The 18,182-nt window shown below is 38.8% G+C and overlaps 1 protein-coding gene across 3 annotated transcripts in view; it reads left to right on the plus strand.

The window, feature by feature from the left end:
- The first annotated feature begins 1,310 nt into the window (after positions 1 to 1,310).
- The window catches only part of ERAP2 (endoplasmic reticulum aminopeptidase 2), a 51,070-nt gene continuing 34,198 nt past the window's right edge, over positions 1,311 to 18,182 (plus strand). For all 3 annotated transcript variants that reach the window (XR_009552475.1, XM_007529910.3, XM_060201194.1), the window contains exons 1-4: positions 1,311 to 2,005; positions 6,810 to 6,948; positions 13,141 to 13,275; positions 16,051 to 16,171. Coding sequence is in view for 2 of the 3 variants with exons in the window: in XM_007529910.3 (XP_007529972.2) it covers positions 1,449 to 2,005; positions 6,810 to 6,948; positions 13,141 to 13,275; positions 16,051 to 16,171 (952 nt within the window). In the remaining variant the exon portion in view is untranslated. The remainder of the gene's footprint in view (positions 2,006 to 6,809; positions 6,949 to 13,140; positions 13,276 to 16,050; positions 16,172 to 18,182) is intronic.

Here is an 18,182-nt window from a genome sequence, read left to right on the forward strand (position 1 = left end):
AATTTTATATAACTTTTATCCTTACCTGTTTAAGAGGAAAAAATGGAAAAAATTGTTTGGCTCTATTAACAATGTGTTCAGTTTTTGATTTGTGTTTTCAAAAACAGATTAGAGGGGACCGGGCGGTGGCACACCAGGTTAAGCGCACATAGTATTAAGCTCAAGGATCGGGGTTCTGATCCCCTCTCCCGTCCCTACCTGGGATGCTTCACAAGATGCGAAGCAGGTCTGCAGGTGTCTCTCTTTCTCCCTCCCTCTCTACTTCCCCCTGCTCTCTCAATTTCTATCTTATCCAATAAAATGAAAAAATGGCCACAGGAGCAGTGGATTCGTAGTGCAGGCACCAAGCCCCAGCAATAATCCTGGAGGAAAAAAATAAAATAAAAAGGTTAGGTGAAGGAGACTAAATAAATTGTAAATATTCTCAGTTAGAATACTTTAAACTCAAATTTTAGCTCCATGGCTTGATGTATTAGAAACTAGGCCATGCACATGTAATTTGACCAGTATCTGTTATGTCAGCAGCCATAAAATAAAGCCACTAAGATTATGTTATTTACTAAAAGGGTTAAAGTTCAGTGACATTAATTATAATATCTACCCAAAATACAGAGCTTTTTTTCATAGCTAATTAAGACAAAATATAGATACCCAATGCTCACTTCAGGAATATAAACACACTGAACATGTAGTTAAATAAATACTGTCTTCAACAAGGGCAACAAAAGGGAATAAATAAATAAAAATAAAATATTTTAATAAATAAATAAATACTGTCTTTCGGAAGTCGGGCTGTAGCGCAGCGGGTTAAGCGCAGGTGGCGCAAAGCACAAGGACCGGCATAAGGATCCCGGTTCGAACCCCGGCTCCCCACCTGCAGGGGAGTCGCTTCACAGGCGGTGAAGCAGGTCTGCAGGTGTCTATCTTTCTCTCCTCCTCTCTATCTTCCCCTCCTCTCTCCATTTCTCTCTGTCCTATCCAACAACTACAACAATAAAACAACAAGGGCAACAAAAGGGAATAAATAAATAAAATAAATATTAAAAATAAATAAAAAATAAATAAATACTGTCTTTCTGCTCATTATATAACAATGCAAAGTGAATTCGCTTCATGTAATTTTTGAGGTAGAGTTCTGCCATTTTAGGCTGTTTTTTAATTTGGTAAACTAGTTGATAGCTAAATTTCTGCTATATTTCGGAGCATTTGGTCTGATTCTGACAGAGTTCATATATTCGCCATTCATATATAATCATTTATTTTTAATGAACTGTTTTTCTTCATGCTATGTTTTTTTCTTTCTAGATTCACTCTTTTTCCATTAACATATTCTTCAGATCGTGTGTGATCTATCTGGAGCCAACACAGTGCTATGAAGAACTAGGAGCTTTAATCTGGATGGTTAACTTGTCTCCTAAGGAAGTGATTTAGTATTTCAGTCCTCTACAATGGTTAATTCATGCAGAAAACTAATATTTAATATTTTCATAGGATTTTACTACTCAGCAATCAGCCTGCCCCAAATATGCATTTGTTTTCAGTTCTCAACACCATCTATGGATCAGTTAAATCAGAACCCTGGGACTTTCCCTGTAGCCACCAATGGGGATCCATTTCCTTGGAGGGAGCTAAGACTCCCCAACACAGTCTTTCCCCTCCACTATGACCTGGTTGTCCACCCAAATCTCACTTCCTTGAACTTTGTTGCATCCGAGAAGATTGAAGTTGTGGTGAGAGAAGCCACCCAATTTATCATCTTGCACAGCAAAGACCTTGAAATCCTAAGTGCGACCCTTCATTCTAAAGAAGATTTTCGGTATATGGCACCAGGAAAAAAGCTCACTGTTTTGAGTTATCCTGCTCACCACCAAATTGCACTGCTGGTTCCAGAAAAACTCACTGCTGATTTGAGATACTATGTGACTATTGATTTCCAGGCCAAATTAGCTGATGGCTTTGAAGGATTTTACAAAAGCACTTATAGAACTCTTGGTGGTGAAACAAGGTAAGAGGATACTTTACTTGTGGGTTACTTCTCTGCCAGAGGCATGGTTCAGCAGTCATTGGTAAAAGCTCGATTAATGGTGGAAGCTCAGCAGAAGCTCTACCATTAAGAACATCTCTGTAAATAAAAATGAGGAAGAAAGGATCTAGAGACATAAACAGCCGGGGACAAAAGTAGCTATGAGAAAAGACCATTGTGTGACTGATAGGACAAACGTACATGTGTGAGTTGAAATAGAATGTTTCAGTCGGGCAGTAGTATGGAGGGTTAAGTGCACATGGTGCAAAGCCCAAGGACCAGCACAAGGAACAGGGTTCAAGTAACCACCTGTGGGGGTGGGGGGTTCGCTTCACATGTGGTGAAGCAGGTCTGCAGGTATCTATCTTTCTCTCCCCCTCTCTGTCTTCCCCTCCTCTCTCCATTTCTCTCTGTCCTGCCAACGACAACATCAATAACAACAACAATTACTACAACAACAATCAAAAACAACAAGGACAACAAAAGGGAAAGTAAATAAATTAAGGCTTAAGAAAAAAAGAAAAGGTTTCTTAGAAAACGTAAACCTGGGTCCATAAGGATATGTGAGATTTCAGTAGAGAGAGGAAATGAGAGTGTGAACATTGTTTAGGAAATGGTATGGTTTAGATATAGGAAGCAAGAACAAACAAATTTGCAGTGTCCAAAAATAGTAATCTGTTTGAACAACTCTTATTTACTGAGCATGTGCTATGTACCAGGTACTGTTCTAGGTAGGCACTGAATATACAGTGGGGAGGAAGGTGAAAGAGGCAGTCAACTAAACAGCATAAATTAAGTGGATAAGGTAAGTGGTAAATTCTATGAAACAAAATAAGGTAGTGTTGGCAAGTGGTGGCACCTGGTTGAGCGCACATGTTACTCTGAGCAAGGATCCAGGTTCAAGCTCCTTGTCCCCATCTGTAGGGGGAAAGCTTTGTGAGTAGTGGAGCAGTGCTGCAGGTATCTTTCTGTCGCTCTTCCTCTCTATTCCCCCCTTCCCTCTCAATTTCTGTCTTTATCCAATAAATAAACAAATAAATAAATAATAAGATGGCGTGGTAGACAGTAAGTATACAAAGGACTGATACAGCTTTTTTCCCAGTGGTCAGACAAGTCATTGCTCAGTAACAGAACATTTAAACTGAGACCAGAATTCTGCTTTAAAGGGGAGACAATTGTAAGACTATCTCAAAGCCAAGCAAGTCTAGAAAATAAAGCAACAAATGTAAGGACTGTACGGTGGGACTGACTGAAAAAGGATCAGTGTAGCTTCAGTGCAACAAGTGAGAGAAGGAAACTATACAGAGATAAGATCATGTAGAGATTTAGAGCCATTTATGAGACATTTAGGCTTTCACTCTCGTACAACAGGAAGGCATTGAAAGGTCCTGAGTTGATGTTGAGTAAAAACAGCAATAGCGACTTAGGCAAAGCTAGTGATGGTGTTTATGAAGGTTAGTGATTGAATTTGGTTTATTTTGGAGGACACAAAAGACAGATTTTTAAAAAAATTTCTTTATTGAAAGATTAATGGTTTACAGTCAACAGTAAAATACAATATTCCGTACATGCGTAACATTTCCCAGTTTTCCACATAGTAATCCAACCCTCTCTAGCTCCTCCTCTGACATTATGTTCCAGGACCTGAGCCCTCCCCCTCCCCACCCCAGAGTCTTTTACTTTGGTGCAATACACCAACTCCAGTCCAAGTTCTGCTTTGTGTTTTCCCTTCTGATCTTGTTTTTCAACTTCTTTCTAAGAGTGAGATCATCCCATATTAATTCTTTTATTTCTGACTTATCTCACTTAACATGATATTTTCTTTCTTTTTAAAAAAATTTCTTTATTGAGGAATTAATGTTTTACATTCGACAGTAAATACAATAGACTGTACGTGCATAACATTTCCCAGTTTTCCATATAACAATACAACCCCCACTGGGTCCTCTGTCATCATTTTTGGACCTGTATCTTCCCCCCTACCCATCCACCCCAGAGTCTTTTACTTTAGTGCAATACACCAATTCCGGTTCAGGTTCTACTTGTGTTTTCTCTTCTGATCTTGTTTTTCAACTTCTGCCTGTGAGTGAGATCATCCCATATTCACCCTTCTGATTCTGACTTATTTCACTTAACATGATATTTTCAAGCTCCATCCAATATGGGGTGAAGAAGGTGGATTCACTATTTTTAATAGCTGAGTAGTATTCCATTGTATATATATACCACAACTTGCTCAGCCACTCATTGCTTGTTGGACACCTGGGTCGCTTCCAGGTTTTGGCTGTTACAACTTGTGCTGCTATGAACATGGGTATTCACAAATCTTTTTGATGGGTGTGTTTGGTTCCTTAGGATATCTCCCCAGGAGAGGAATTGCAAGGTCATAGGGTAGGTCCATTTCTAGCCTTTTGAGAGTTCTCCAGACTGTTCTCCACAGGGGTTTGACCAATTGACATTCCCAAAAGCAGTGCAGGAGGGTCATTGGCTGATGACTTTAGCAGCATCTGCTGTATTCTAGCCCTCCCCTTGCCATCTTAGATGCTTACCATCCTGGGACAGCTTATATGCCCATCTCACAACCTCCACTAGGATAACTTGACCAGTCTCATCTCTTTCACTTCTCTTCCAGTCACTTTCTCTCACTGTAACCTCAATTCTCAGGACTCTGTTCTCAAGTTCAGAACAGAATGGGCTAGGAAATTTATCAGCAACTTCTCACTAAGGCACTATGTAACAATGGTTGACAATGTCACAAGTTTTCCAGCCAAAGAAAATAGATTTCCAGGATATTATTTGGGGAGATATAGGAAACTGCAGGGACAAAGTTTTCTGGAGTAAGAGCTGAAAGACATTCCAGAATTTCCTCTGTAATTAGATGCAGGCTGTTTCTGATTAACTAGTCAGTTCTTGTCATACTTCATTGCCTCGTAACTATAACTTGTATGTTGGATTATCCATAGGATAATATTAAGTAATTCTTATAGGTCTCTTACACACACACACACACACGCACATGCACACACACACTGTGTGTGTATGTATATGTATATGCATATACAAATTAACTTAAAGATTTAGTCTACAATAGTTCTTCAAAAGTCATAAAAATAGCTTTTATGTAGAGCTAAAATTATTATGTTTAATTTCTTTATTGGGGGAATTAATGGTTTACAGTTGAAAGTAAAATACAATAGGTCATACAGGCATAACATTTCCTAGTTTTCCACAAAGCAATTCAATCTCCACTAGGTCCTCCTCTGCCATCATGTTCTGGGACCTGAACCCTCCCCCAACCCCAGAGTTTTTTTACTTTTTTTTTTTTTATCAGAGCACTGTTCAGCTCTGGTTTATGGTAGTGCAGAAGATTGAACCTGGGACTGACTATAGAGCCTCAGGTATGAAAGTCTGTTTGCATAATCATTATGCTATCTAACCTTGCCCACTAAAATTAATTGTCAAAATATTTTTCTTCTTTTTTTCAGTGTAGAATAGTTATAATAAAAATCATATTATTGAAAATCATTCCCAGTATATGGTATCTTTTGTAGTTGCCGTAGCTGCTCCCAGTCCAAATAAAACTCTGAGGACCCAAGAAAATCATATGGATTGGGGCTGGGCGATGGCACACCTGGTTGAGTACACATGTTACATTACTCAAGGACCTGGCCTCAAGCCCCGATCCCCACCTGCAGGGGGAAAGCTTTGTGAGTGGTGAAGCAGTGCTACAGGTGCTCTCTGATTTCTGGCTGTCTCTATCCAATTAATAAATATAATTTAAAAATTACAAAAATAGAAAGAAAGGAAATCGTATGACTTTCTAGTCCTATACTCATAGTTTGTCATAGAAACAAAATTAATTGAGGCAAATTTGTCCAAATATTTTCCTCTTGTTCTTTCCTGGATCATCTTACTGTTTTTCTCATCTTTGAGCTGTTCTAGTCTTCTTTCCCTCTCTACTCAAAATCTGCTTTTCCAGATTTGCCTTGTAATTAAAGTTGTAAATCCAGAGAGAAAATTTGTAATTAAACAATTTCAAGTACTATCAAAGCAATGAAGTATAGGGATTTTTCAGTGTCTAGCTGCTTACTACAGCCTGAAGACTGGAGCTGCTTGGCTGGCAGGAAGAGAAAAAGAATAATCTGGGAGTGTAACCTCACATAGACAACTCCCTGTCTACAGTAGGGGAAGCATGAAGGTTTAGTTTCCACCCAGCATTCCCAAAGATCAGGCTGAAACAGGCTCTGGCCTGGTGTCTTCCTTTCCCTTGTCCCTCTTTCACTTCTTTGCCTATTTCTTTTGGCTGTGTGTTCTTAATAAATCGGGCTCTGCTGCCTGGGAACTCAGCCTAAGACATCAATCATTTACCCAATTATTCACTTTATTTCAACTGAGACTGCCTCAGCATTAGATATGGTTCTGAATTACTAATTGCCTGGTCAATTTTGATGTTAAATTGGGCACGGCTGCCTCAGTTAATTACTCACCAAGCACCCCAATAAGCTTGTTGAAACTCCCTGGTCCTTCATACCCTTGCATACCAATAGAATGAGAGAGATCATATATGTTTAGTGTTCTTCCCCAAAGGCCATTTTGGCCAAACTGGTAGGTACTGATTAAATTTTTATCTCCATTTTCATCAAAAAGAGGATCTAAATTCATTAAGGTTAGTTTGAAAAAATTTTAAGATATCTCACCACCAGATTTGATAAGCTTTATGCTAAAGGGATGAATTCATTTCTTGGTTTCACTTGTGTATTCTGATTATCAATTCATCTTTTTACAGGATAGTAGCAGTAACAGATTTTGAGCCAACTGAGGCTCGAATGGCTTTCCCTTGCTTCGATGAACCGTTGTTCAAGGCTAACTTTTCAATCAAGATAAGAAGAGAGAGCAGACACATTGCATTATCCAATATGCCAAAGGTACTGTCACTTACAGAAACTGCTGAATCATTCTCAAGATGGTCTCTTTATGCTTTTGTGTTCTAAGTATTTTCTTTGTTCTTTTGATTTAAGCCACACATCTGTATTATCCATGTGCACATTATAAAATAACTGCCACTCATCTACATTTTAACATAACTAGGGGAGTTTTTTTATAGTTCATTCGTGTGCATGTGAAAATAGTCTTCATTTATATCTATCAGTTGTCTATCTATTTATCTATCTATCATCCGTCTACTTTGCTATATAACCAGGACCTCACACCTGCATGATTTCACTACGCCAGGTTGCTATTTCATTCAGATAGAAAAAAAGAGAGAGAGAGCAAGAGAGGGCGATACACCACAGCTCTTTGTTTTGAGTATAAACATGAGACCAATAGAAATGTTCAACAGTTGTGGGAATTGTGTAGAATCGTACCCCTCTTGGGGTGGGGGTAGATAGCATAATGGTTATGCAAAGAAACTTACATGCCTGAGGCTCCGAAGTCTCAGGTTCAATCCCCCACACAACCATAAGCCAGAGCTGAACAGTGCTCTGGTAAAAAAGAAAAAAAAAAAAAAAAAGAATTGTACCCCTCTTATTCTATGGTCTTGTCGATCATTATTAAATTAATTTTTAAAAAGTTCAATGGTCGGGAGTCGGGCTGTTGCGCAGCGGGTTAAGCGCAGGTGGTGCAAAGCACAAGGACCGGCATAAGGATCCCGGTTCAAACCCCGGCTCCCCACCTGCAGGGGAGTCGCTTCACAGGCGGTGAAGCAGGTCTGCAGGTGTCTATCTTTCTCTCCCCCTCTCGGTCTTCCCCTCCTCTCTCCGTTTCTCTCTGTCCTATCCAACAACGACGACAATAATAACTACAACAATAAAACAACAAGGGCAACAAAAGGGAATAAATAAATAAAATAAAAAATATATTTTTAAAAAAGTTCAATGGTCTCTTTCAATTAAAATGCATAGTCACAATAAATGTTGTTCAGAAAGAAATTAAATTCAACGTTTCCCCTTGCCCTAGCACCTTGAGGACCTTGTTAAGACTCAGGTTCTGATTCAGCAAGTCTTTTTTTTTTTAAATTTTTATATTTATTTATTTATTCCCTTTCGTTGTCCTTGTTGTTTTATTGTTGTAGTTATTATTGATGTCATCGTTGTTGGATAGGACAGAGAGAAATGGAGAGAGGAGGGGAAGACAGAGCGGGGGATTCAGCAAGTCTTGGAGTAAGGCTCAGAGGCTGCTGATAAACTCCCAGGTGGTACCACTGCTGCTAGACCAGGAAGCACATTCGGAGTGGCAACTGCCTAGAAGACCCTGCTTGGGCCCCACCTCAGGATATACCCACCTGGTAGTCTATGATAAATTTAGAAGTTTTTTGTTGTTGTTATTACGTACCAAGAATCTTCAATTTAGTTACGAACAACATTTATTGTGACTACCCATTTTTTTCTTTTTTTTTTTTTCTTTTGCCTCCAGGATTATTGCTGAGGCTCAGTGCCTGCACCATGAATCCACTGCTCCTGGAGGCCATCCACCCCCCTTTTGTTGTCCTTGTTGTTCCTGTGACTATCAATTTAATTGAAAGAGACCATTGAACATTTCTATTTGATTCATGTAACAAAGTGCTTCCGAAAGACACAGGAGAACTCTGAGCTTCAGTTGAGATTTCCTTATTAGTGTTGTACTTGCCATTTGTGCTATTGAATAAGATGTAATATATTTCCCCAACACTGTTTCAGAAAGTAGGACAAAAATAGATGCCTTCCTGTCAGTGTTTCAGCAGGAGCAGGAATTCAAAAGCAGCCAAGTCACCATAAGCCAGCAGGTGGCTCTGCCCTGTTCTTCTGGCCCTTTGTAGTGGCAGCCTTCAGGGACGCAGGGGAGAAATGAGTGGATAAGCAAGATGTTGAATTTCCCTAGGTTTATGTCTAATACTGCAAATGATATTTACTTTGTCATAGTGACAGAACAGATCAAGGGAAAAAAGTGACAACACTCCACATGATACTTATCCCATAGTTTTGCCGTGGTCTTACAGACAGAATTTAATTAGCCCTCTCATTTTTTTAGGTCAAAATGATCTGCTACCTTAACTCCAAGTCATTTTTTAAAGTGTTTATCTAGTGACAATGCAATCTCCCCCGACAGACTTTTATTTTTCTTTTGGTTGGTGTTTTCTTTTGATAACAGAGTTATTGTTGGGGCCTTTAGATTAAGGTGACAGAAATATATAGATTAAGGAAATTATAGAGAAATATATAGATTAAGGAAATATATAGAGAAGGAAAGAGAGCAAGGAAGGAGAGACACTAAGGCTCCAGTTCACTGGTCCTGAAGCCTCCCCTTGTTGGCACTCTCAAGTGGAAGCCAGGGCTGTAACCCAGGTCCTTGCATTTGGTAATGTGAGCTACTGGTAGAACTCCTGGCAGATTTTTATTAATATATGCTTATGCAAATATGCATGGAGGATAGAAAATGATAAGTAAATCTCTTTCATTAACGTGATGCAAACTCAGATTATCATCATTAGAATTTAAATTTCTGTCTTCAGAAGCTCTATGGTCACTTCTCATATTTAGGACAAATAAGTAAGCACTTTGAAAACACTTTATACAGCCCATAAGTATTTACAATGCTGTAGTGACTGGACCAGCTTTCTGGGTCATGCATTTTTTTTTCAGGAAACACTACTGTTTACTGTTGAGATCCCCAATTCAGATTCTTGTATTCGGTTAAGAAAAAAAACTGAAATAATGCCATAGTCATACTTTCTATGTATTTACAAAGCATAAGGATCATGGTTGGAGCCCCCGGTTCCCCACCTGCAGGGGAGTTGCTTCACAGGCAGTAAAGCAGGTTTGCAGGTGTCTTTCTTTCTCTCCCCCTTTCTATCTTCCCCTCCTCTCTCCATTTCTCTCTTTCCTGTCCAACAACGATGACATCAACAACAACAGCAATAATCACTACAACAACAAAAAAAGGGGGACATACTTTCTGGGTATTAATTGTGGCACTTAAGATGGACTCTTGACTGATGGGACTAAGTTTCAATTACTCAGCTCACAATTTGTTGAGTTAAAACTATCAGATGTAGGCTGGCAAGATAGCTCACCTAGGAAGGTGCCTGCTTTGCCACATGAGCAAGCTAGGTACAAGTCCAGCCTCTTCTGTACTGGAGGAAGCTTTGGAACTATGGTGTTCTTCTATCTCTATCTCTGTTCTCTGTCTTTTTATTTTTATCTGCAAAAGTAGTCCTGAAGCTAAGAAGCCTCAGTAGTGACAAAAAAAAAAAAAATTCTAACCTAACAAAGAAAAAAGAGTACAAGATTAAAGGAAAATTGAAGTATCTGCCCATACACTAATAGAGGCAGCATGTCTCATGAGCATGTCTTTGTTCTTTTCATTCCTTAATGGAATATGTATGTACCTGTTGGTGGCATCTGCTATATGCAAGGAGAGACCCCTTCACGTTGAGAAAACAGTTAAATATTTGCCCAGCAGTGATTGTTTTACAGTTGGAGCTTACAGTACATACCGTCCTGGAAGAATGCACATGAATACGCCATAAGCTTCCATTTATGGCAGTGCTAATCGACATGGGTCACTTCAGTTTCCTGAACAATCCGGAATGTCTTTGTGCTGCATCTTTATCTAGGGGCAGAAATCAGAGGGAATGAACATCTGTTCCTGACCATTTCTGCCACCAGCTGTTTAATCATAGTCTCTCATTTCCCCCATAGTCACACAACCTCCCTTTCACCTCCTCTCACTCTCCACACACTTGACTAAATCATTTGCTGCTCAGTCTGGTCATCAGGCTACAATTACAATGGCTAGGAATAGGTACCCGCAAAACTGTAGCTATATCAGACACCTAAAAACAGATTTTTGTGGGCAAAATTAATTTGCTGACTAAGGGTAAAAAAACTATAGTTCTCTATCTGCCCCTGCCTTTCTGTTGCCCCTGTTTTATTTTTTCTTTTCTTTTTTTATATTTATTTATTTTCCCTTTTGTTGCCATTGTTGTTCTAGTTGTTGTTGTTAGATAGGACAGAGAGAAATGGAGAGAGGAGCGTAAGACAGAGAGGGGGAGAGAAAGACAGACACCTGCAGACCTGCTTCACCGCCTGTGAAGGGACTCCCCTGCAGGTGGGGAGCCGGGGGCTCGAACTAGGATTTATGCCGGTCCTTGCGCTTCATGCCACGTGCGCTTAACCCGTTGCACTACCGCCCGACTCCCATGCCCCTGCCTTTCTTAGAGTGTTTTCTCAGTGTCTTCTGCTTTGTTTGGAACTTATTTATTTACTTTTTAGGTAGGATTCTGTAAAACTTCATTTTCTGCACAACTTAATTTTGTAGAACTTACTAGCATTAACATTTATTGAAATAGGCTAGGCAGTTTTCTGCTCATAGTTGAAGCTATTTTCTCACTAAAAGCAAATTGTAATCTTATCTAAATACATAAAACATTTTCAGTAAACCTGCTCTCAGTCTTCATGTGGCACAAAGCACAGGGACTGCCATTTCTCTCTGTCCTATCCAACAACAAAGACATCAATAATAACTACAACAATACGGAACAACAAGGGCAACAAAAGGGAATAAATAAATAAATATAAAAAAAATAATAAAAACCTGCTCCCAGTCTGAAAACTTGAAGGGAGTGTTGGCATGAGATGCATGTGTTGGAACAGGAGAAGTATAGTTTAATAGTTATTAACAGTTTGAAGAAAACAATATTTTTATGTTATTGGATTTGCATCCATCCCGCACCCACGGGGCCATTGGGCCATGGGGAGGTCCTCTCTAGACAATCGACCTGGAGAGAATGAATGCAGATGTCAGTGATTACTCAGGAACTGGAAGGATATAACTGGTCAGTTTGCATACTGAGAACTTTTGCTTCCTCAGGAGAAAGGCAGAAACTTCAACTCTAATGACTTTCTTGACTGGACAGCTTTCATTGCTGAGTCAATGAAGCCAAGATGAAGCCAAGATAAAATAAGACTGTGACTCAAGGTGTCGCACAGCAAGTGAAAGAATGAGCAACACCTTTAGAGTCACACAGTCACATACACACCTTGGTCCTGTCATGGAACTAACCATCTGACCATGACAATTTAATTAGTGATTTTGAGACTGTTTTCTCACCTGTGAAATGACACCTACCTCACACACACACACACACACACACACACACACACACACACACACACACACACACACACACAAGAGGATTAAAAGATAAAGCAAAGGAACTGGCACAGTTTTGCTTCCTGTTTTCTTCTGCAGCAGAGATTAATATTTATAGTACAATGGATAGCAGGTAGGACTTCATTCTCTGGCGTTTTGACTTAGAGGCATACTACTTGAATTTTTCCAGTGTTAGATGTTATTGCATTTCCAGAAAGAAATATCAAAATGTTTTTGTGCTTTCAAACAACAGAATATTTAGCATCATTTTACAATCCCCAAAACAGTACACTGTGTCTTCAAGAAAGCCAAGGAATAAAGTAAAGGAAGGAAAGGTCACAGAGAAGCCATTGCTTGCAAACATGTGGTGCCAGAGGTCAGTCCCAGAGTTTAATGTGTGAACGTTACATTGTCACTGAGCCGTCTCCACAGCACAATATTTTTCACCTTAAGATGTAAGACAGTGAAAGATAAAAAGAAACAGAGGAATAAGAAAGGAGAGAGAGGGTTGGGCAGTGGTGCACCTGATTGAGTGCGTGTGTTACAGTGCACAAGGACCCAGGTTCAAGCCCCCAGTCTCCACCTGTGAGGGGAAAGCTCTATGTGTGGTGAAGTGGTGCTGCAGGTGTCTCTCTGTCTCTCTCCCTCTCTACCTCCCCCTTCCCTCTCAATTTCTCTCTGTCTCTGTCCAAATAAATAAATAAATGAACAAATAAAAAAAGAAAGGGGAGAAGGAGAGACAGAGAACAGAGAGAGAAAGAGAACTGCACCACTACTCCTGGATTTCTTGTACCTCTGGTGCTGGGGATAGAACCAAAAACTATACACTATAACCGAACAGCTGCCCTACACTTCCCTCATTCTCAGTGCCCTCTAACTAAAAGCATCAAGTGTCTCTCATCAGACTTTTCTCTCACTTTCCCGGTCTAATCATAAATGTTATAAATGCCACAGTTTTCAGATACTGATTCCTTCCCTTTGTGTAGGTTAAGACAATTGCACTCGAAGGAGGCCTCTTGGAAGATCATTTTGAAACTACTGTGAAAATGAGTACATACCTCGTAGCCTTCATAGTTTGTGATTTTACCTCTGTGAGTGGCACATCCTCATCGGGAGTCAAGGTGAGATTAAGTTCTGATCTCATACAAGTGCACAAGAGTCTTGTGGACAATGAATTTTTCTTTAGTTTCTTAAGGTTTTTTTCTTCACTAGTAAAGTCTTGTGCTCACTTGACAACATAGAGGTAAATAAGAAATAAAGTTCCATCACCAATATATCTCCTAGTAATATTAGTGTAAACTTGCCAGATATTTTATACATATCTTAGTACATGAGGATATACACAGTAAGAGCAAATGCTGTGTGTATATATTGTTTTACATCATTTTTTATTATAATGTGCCATAAAATGGAATGCCATTAAATATTTTCTTTTTTTTTAATTATCTTTATTTCTATTTGTTGGATAGAAACATTCAGAAATTGAGAGGGGGAGATAGAAAAGGAGAGAGACAGAGAGACACCTGCAGCCCTGCTTCACCACTCTCAAAGCTTTCCCCCTGCAGATAGGGACCGGGGGCTCGAACCTCGGTCCTTGTGCATTGTAACATGTGCACTCAACCAATTGCGCCACTACCCGGCCCCAAATATTTTCTATAATGTTATACTAATCACTGTATAATCTTATTTCACATGGAGTTACCATAAGGATGTTCTAAATCAGCAGCTTATGCTAGAATATTCTCATTGTTTTCAGTTGTTTTTGACTATTTTGTCCATGCTCAACATTGATGAGCAGCATTCTTGGACAGGTCTTTTTTTCCCCTCCTTTTTAATTCTATATAATAGATGTGTGTGTGTGTGTGTGGCTGGATGGGACAGAGTAGAGTGGGAGTAAATGATAGAAGGAGAGAAGATGGGGGAGACAGCATAATGGTTATGCAGAGAGACTCTCATGCCTGAGGCTCTGAAGTCCCAGGTTCAGTCTCCCCCCCCCACACACACCACCATAAATCAGAGCTGAGCGGTGCTCTGGTAAAATAAGTAAATAAAATGAAGTACAGCTAGAAAGAGAAATGTGAACATACCACTTCAACATTTGTGGAGCCCATAATTTTCCATGTGGTACCAGGGTCTAAACTCAGGAGCTCATTCATGGAAGACATGTACTCCCCTAGCTAATTCACCTTCTGACCCTTAAGAGTTTTCACTAGTTGTAAAATTTTTACAATATTCAATGAATATCTTATTATGTTTTGAAATACTAGTTGAAACATTAAAAATTAAAGAAGAGAACTTCTTACCTTGAGGAACCAAATGTTAGATATACAATCATATTAAAGAACTATGAAATAATGTTTATAAAATTAATCTAAAATGGTTATGTTAGGCTGGAGGCAATTGAAGTATAAATTATTCTTGTATATATGTGTAAAGAGTTATAAATATGAAGTCATGTCTGCACAGCGCTATATAAGGGCATAGATGTCTGAGAGCTCGCAGGACACTTTGATTGACGTGACAGTTTTTCTGTCAGCTTCCTGGGATCCATACTCAAACTCTACTACTGTGTACTTGGATGACATGGAGTGAGTTACTTAATTTCCATGTATCTCCATTGCTTCAACTATAAAGATAATCACGCCTACTTCATAGGTTTGTTGAGAGTATTAAATTAGAGTTCACAGTATTTATTTAACACAATGTCCGGTAAGTCATCAGAAAATAGTGGCCAAATATATCTCCCTAAAATGTTTTGAGAGACTTCGTATTATTCAGAGCATGAAAGTAGATCATGAAGTGAAAATCGTACTACCTTTTAAAATTTATTGATTTATTTATTATTGGCTAGAGACAGAAAAATTGAGAGAGGAGGGGGAGATTGGGAGGGAAAGGGGTAGCAAAACATCTGCAGGTGGGGACCAGGGGTTTGAACCTGGGACCTTGTGCGCTGTAAAGTGTGTGCTCAACCAGGTGCACCACCACCTGGCCCTGTACTACATTTTAAAGAAAAATATTAATTTTTCCTACTTAATGGCTAAGACTTTTTTTTTACTTTAAGATAAACTGAACTGGGGGCATATTTGATAGATTCTTGAGGCCTTTCCAACTTCATAGTCTTATGTTTTATTCAGCTTACATTGATATTCATAATTTTAGAAAGTAAGTTTGCAAGTGCAAGAGTACACTATGGTTAAGGCATCAGGAGAAGTCTTGTTGTAGTTACACTTAAAGTTTAAGAGATTCTCTTTGGGGGTCCTAATTCAATATCAACTAAAAGCCACCTGAACATTTCAACCCCAGGAAGCAAGCTGTCAAATTCTTCAGTAGACTCCAAACCAGAAGCACCAAATTGCTGATTAGTCTGTAAAATCTTCAGGGCCTTCTGTTTCTATTCTCAAGGGACTACTTCAAGGTACCATGTCAGGGTACTAAAAATAAGGTCAGAGGTACCATGTCAGGGTATAAATAGGCAGAAGACAAGCAGTCCATCCAAGATATCTCTCTCTCTCTCCTCCCTCTTTCTCCAGCTTTGCTGCAATATAATTTGCTACATTTTAGGCAAACGTGATAACCACTACACTACAGCCACTACATAAGAAAAAAAAAAAAGAGAGAACTCTTATTATATAGTGGGTTAATATAGTTTGAAATCTCCAAGTAAGCACAGGAATTAGATTGTAGTAAAAATAAGAGGGTTGTTTATAATTTTCAATAATGACCTTTACTGTAATAGTTTATAGAAAATATTGTACCTTGGTGACAACATGTTTAATGGTATATAATAATTTCTTGGAAAATGCTATTTGTCTTCCTTTGGGTGAATGTTATTGGGAGTGGAATCATGCTAGGAGCTGTCTTTGAAATACAACTTTTTTCTGATAAACATTTCCCAGGTGTCCATCTATGCAGCCCCGGACAAACGGGATCAGACTCATTATGCTTTGGAAACATCACTAAAGTTACTTGATTTTTATGAAAATTACTTTGATATTAATTATCCACTCCCCAAATTGGGTAAGTTCAGATTCCACACTATCACCTCTATTTCACATACAGAACTTGCTTTGATTTCTTCCCTCTTTGTACATGATTAAGGTGAGCACCGAAAATATTTCGTCCAGGAGGCAATAATCTATTTATTTATTTTTTAATTATTTTTATTTATTTGATAGAGACAGCCAAAAATCAAGAGGGAAGGGGGTGACAGAAAGGGTGAGAGACAGAAAGACCCCTGCAACACTGTTTCACCACTCACAAAACTTTCCCACTACAGATGGGGTTCGGGGGCTCGAACCCAGGTCCTAGCACATTGTAGCATGTGCGTCCAACTAGATGCATCACCATCTGGCCCCTGGAAGCAATCATTTATATCTTAGAAATGGTCCTTGAATGAAGGGAATAAAGTGTAGTGAGTCCTATTCACTCATATATCTCTATAAATGTGAAACCACCATACCCTGAATCCTAATTTTGCAAACCAATGATAAATCAACAATATTGATTTTTCGGTACTTGTGAAGCCTACTAAGAAATGGAATTATTTCTCCATTTTTTATCAGGTTTCTTATTCAAATAGTTAAACTGTATAATACATTCAGTTAGATTCATTTTCTGGAGTACATATATATATATTTTCCCTATACCTTATTTGTTCTATAAGATTATCGATGTCTTCTTAAAGTTGCCAAAAGTTTATGTCAACAGCTGAAAATGGTCCCTCTATCTATTATTTATGGTGTATTTGAGGTTGGAAAATCAATCTGTGACACAGAGTAAAAGATTTCTGGGGGAAATAATTTGAGTGTGTTAGAGGTGGAATTTCAAATAGGAAGGAAGATACACATAGTATGTCTTGGTTTTATGTTTATATCTTTAAAGATGAAAGTTAACATGTTTGTAGTGTTGCAGAATTATATAACGTAACAAGTGTTATCACTTATATAGTCTAGCATTTAGAGACAAAGAAGTCTGATTTATTCATGTTCCCAAGTCTGATTGTATTATAACAATGTAAATTCTAGAACCCTGTTGGAACAAGTTTACCAAATTCATTTAGCTATAATTTATTGCTACCCCTGTGTCAAAAGTCAAGGAAATATCAAATAATCACGATCAGTTATCTGAAGAATGCAACCTTTAAGAGAATATGAAATGTAAAAGTAACATAAAAGAAACATGCAGATTAAGAAGAAAAAAGAGCAAGTGCAAACAACTCCAATGACTATGGGGAATGATCCTTCTAGTAGAAATTATCAATGTAGGGAGCTGGCACAGTGGGTTAAGCGCACGTGGTGCGAAGCTTAAAGGCCTGGGTAAGGATCTGGGTTCTAGCCTTGGCTCCCCACCTGCAGGGAGTTCACTTCACAGGCGGTGAAGTAGGTCTGCAGGTGTCTATCTTTCTCTGCCCCTCTGTCTTCCCTTCTTCTCTCCATTTCTCTCTGTCCTATCCAACACAACAACAACAATAAACAAGGGGGGAAGTTAAAAAGAAAAGAAAAGAAATTATCAATGCAGATTAGAAAAGGAATTATCCCCACATTTGAAGTGCTAATGAATGCTGATCTTTATTGATGCTACTTTTGACTGTGTTGCAAATACTCGTGGTCTGGGAGGTGATGGACTCTCAAGAAAATGCTTGTTTTTGTTCACTAGAATTACCCAGTACTAACTCCAGATAATGTAATAATGACTTGTGAATTAACTCATTTCCAACATTTTTTTTTAATGACTTTCCTTTTTAGCCAAACAGTACTTCTTCTAAAACTGGCCTGGAAGAATAACAGGAAATTATTCTCTTTTTAAATTTTTTATTTATAAAAAGGAAACAATGACAAAAACCATAGGGTAAGAGGGGTACAATTCCACTCAATTCCCAACACCAGAACTCCATATCCCATCCCCTGATAGCTTCACTATTCTTTACCCCTCTGGGAGTATTTATCTCCCAGGGTCATTATGGGATGCAGAAGGTGGAAGGCCTGGCTTCTGCAATTGCTAAACATGGGTGTTTATTCTAAGAGTTAAT

The sequence above is a fragment of the Erinaceus europaeus genome, chromosome 11 (genome assembly GCF_950295315.1).
Source record: "Erinaceus europaeus chromosome 11, mEriEur2.1, whole genome shotgun sequence".
Classification (NCBI taxonomy): Eukaryota; Metazoa; Chordata; class Mammalia; order Eulipotyphla; family Erinaceidae; genus Erinaceus; species Erinaceus europaeus.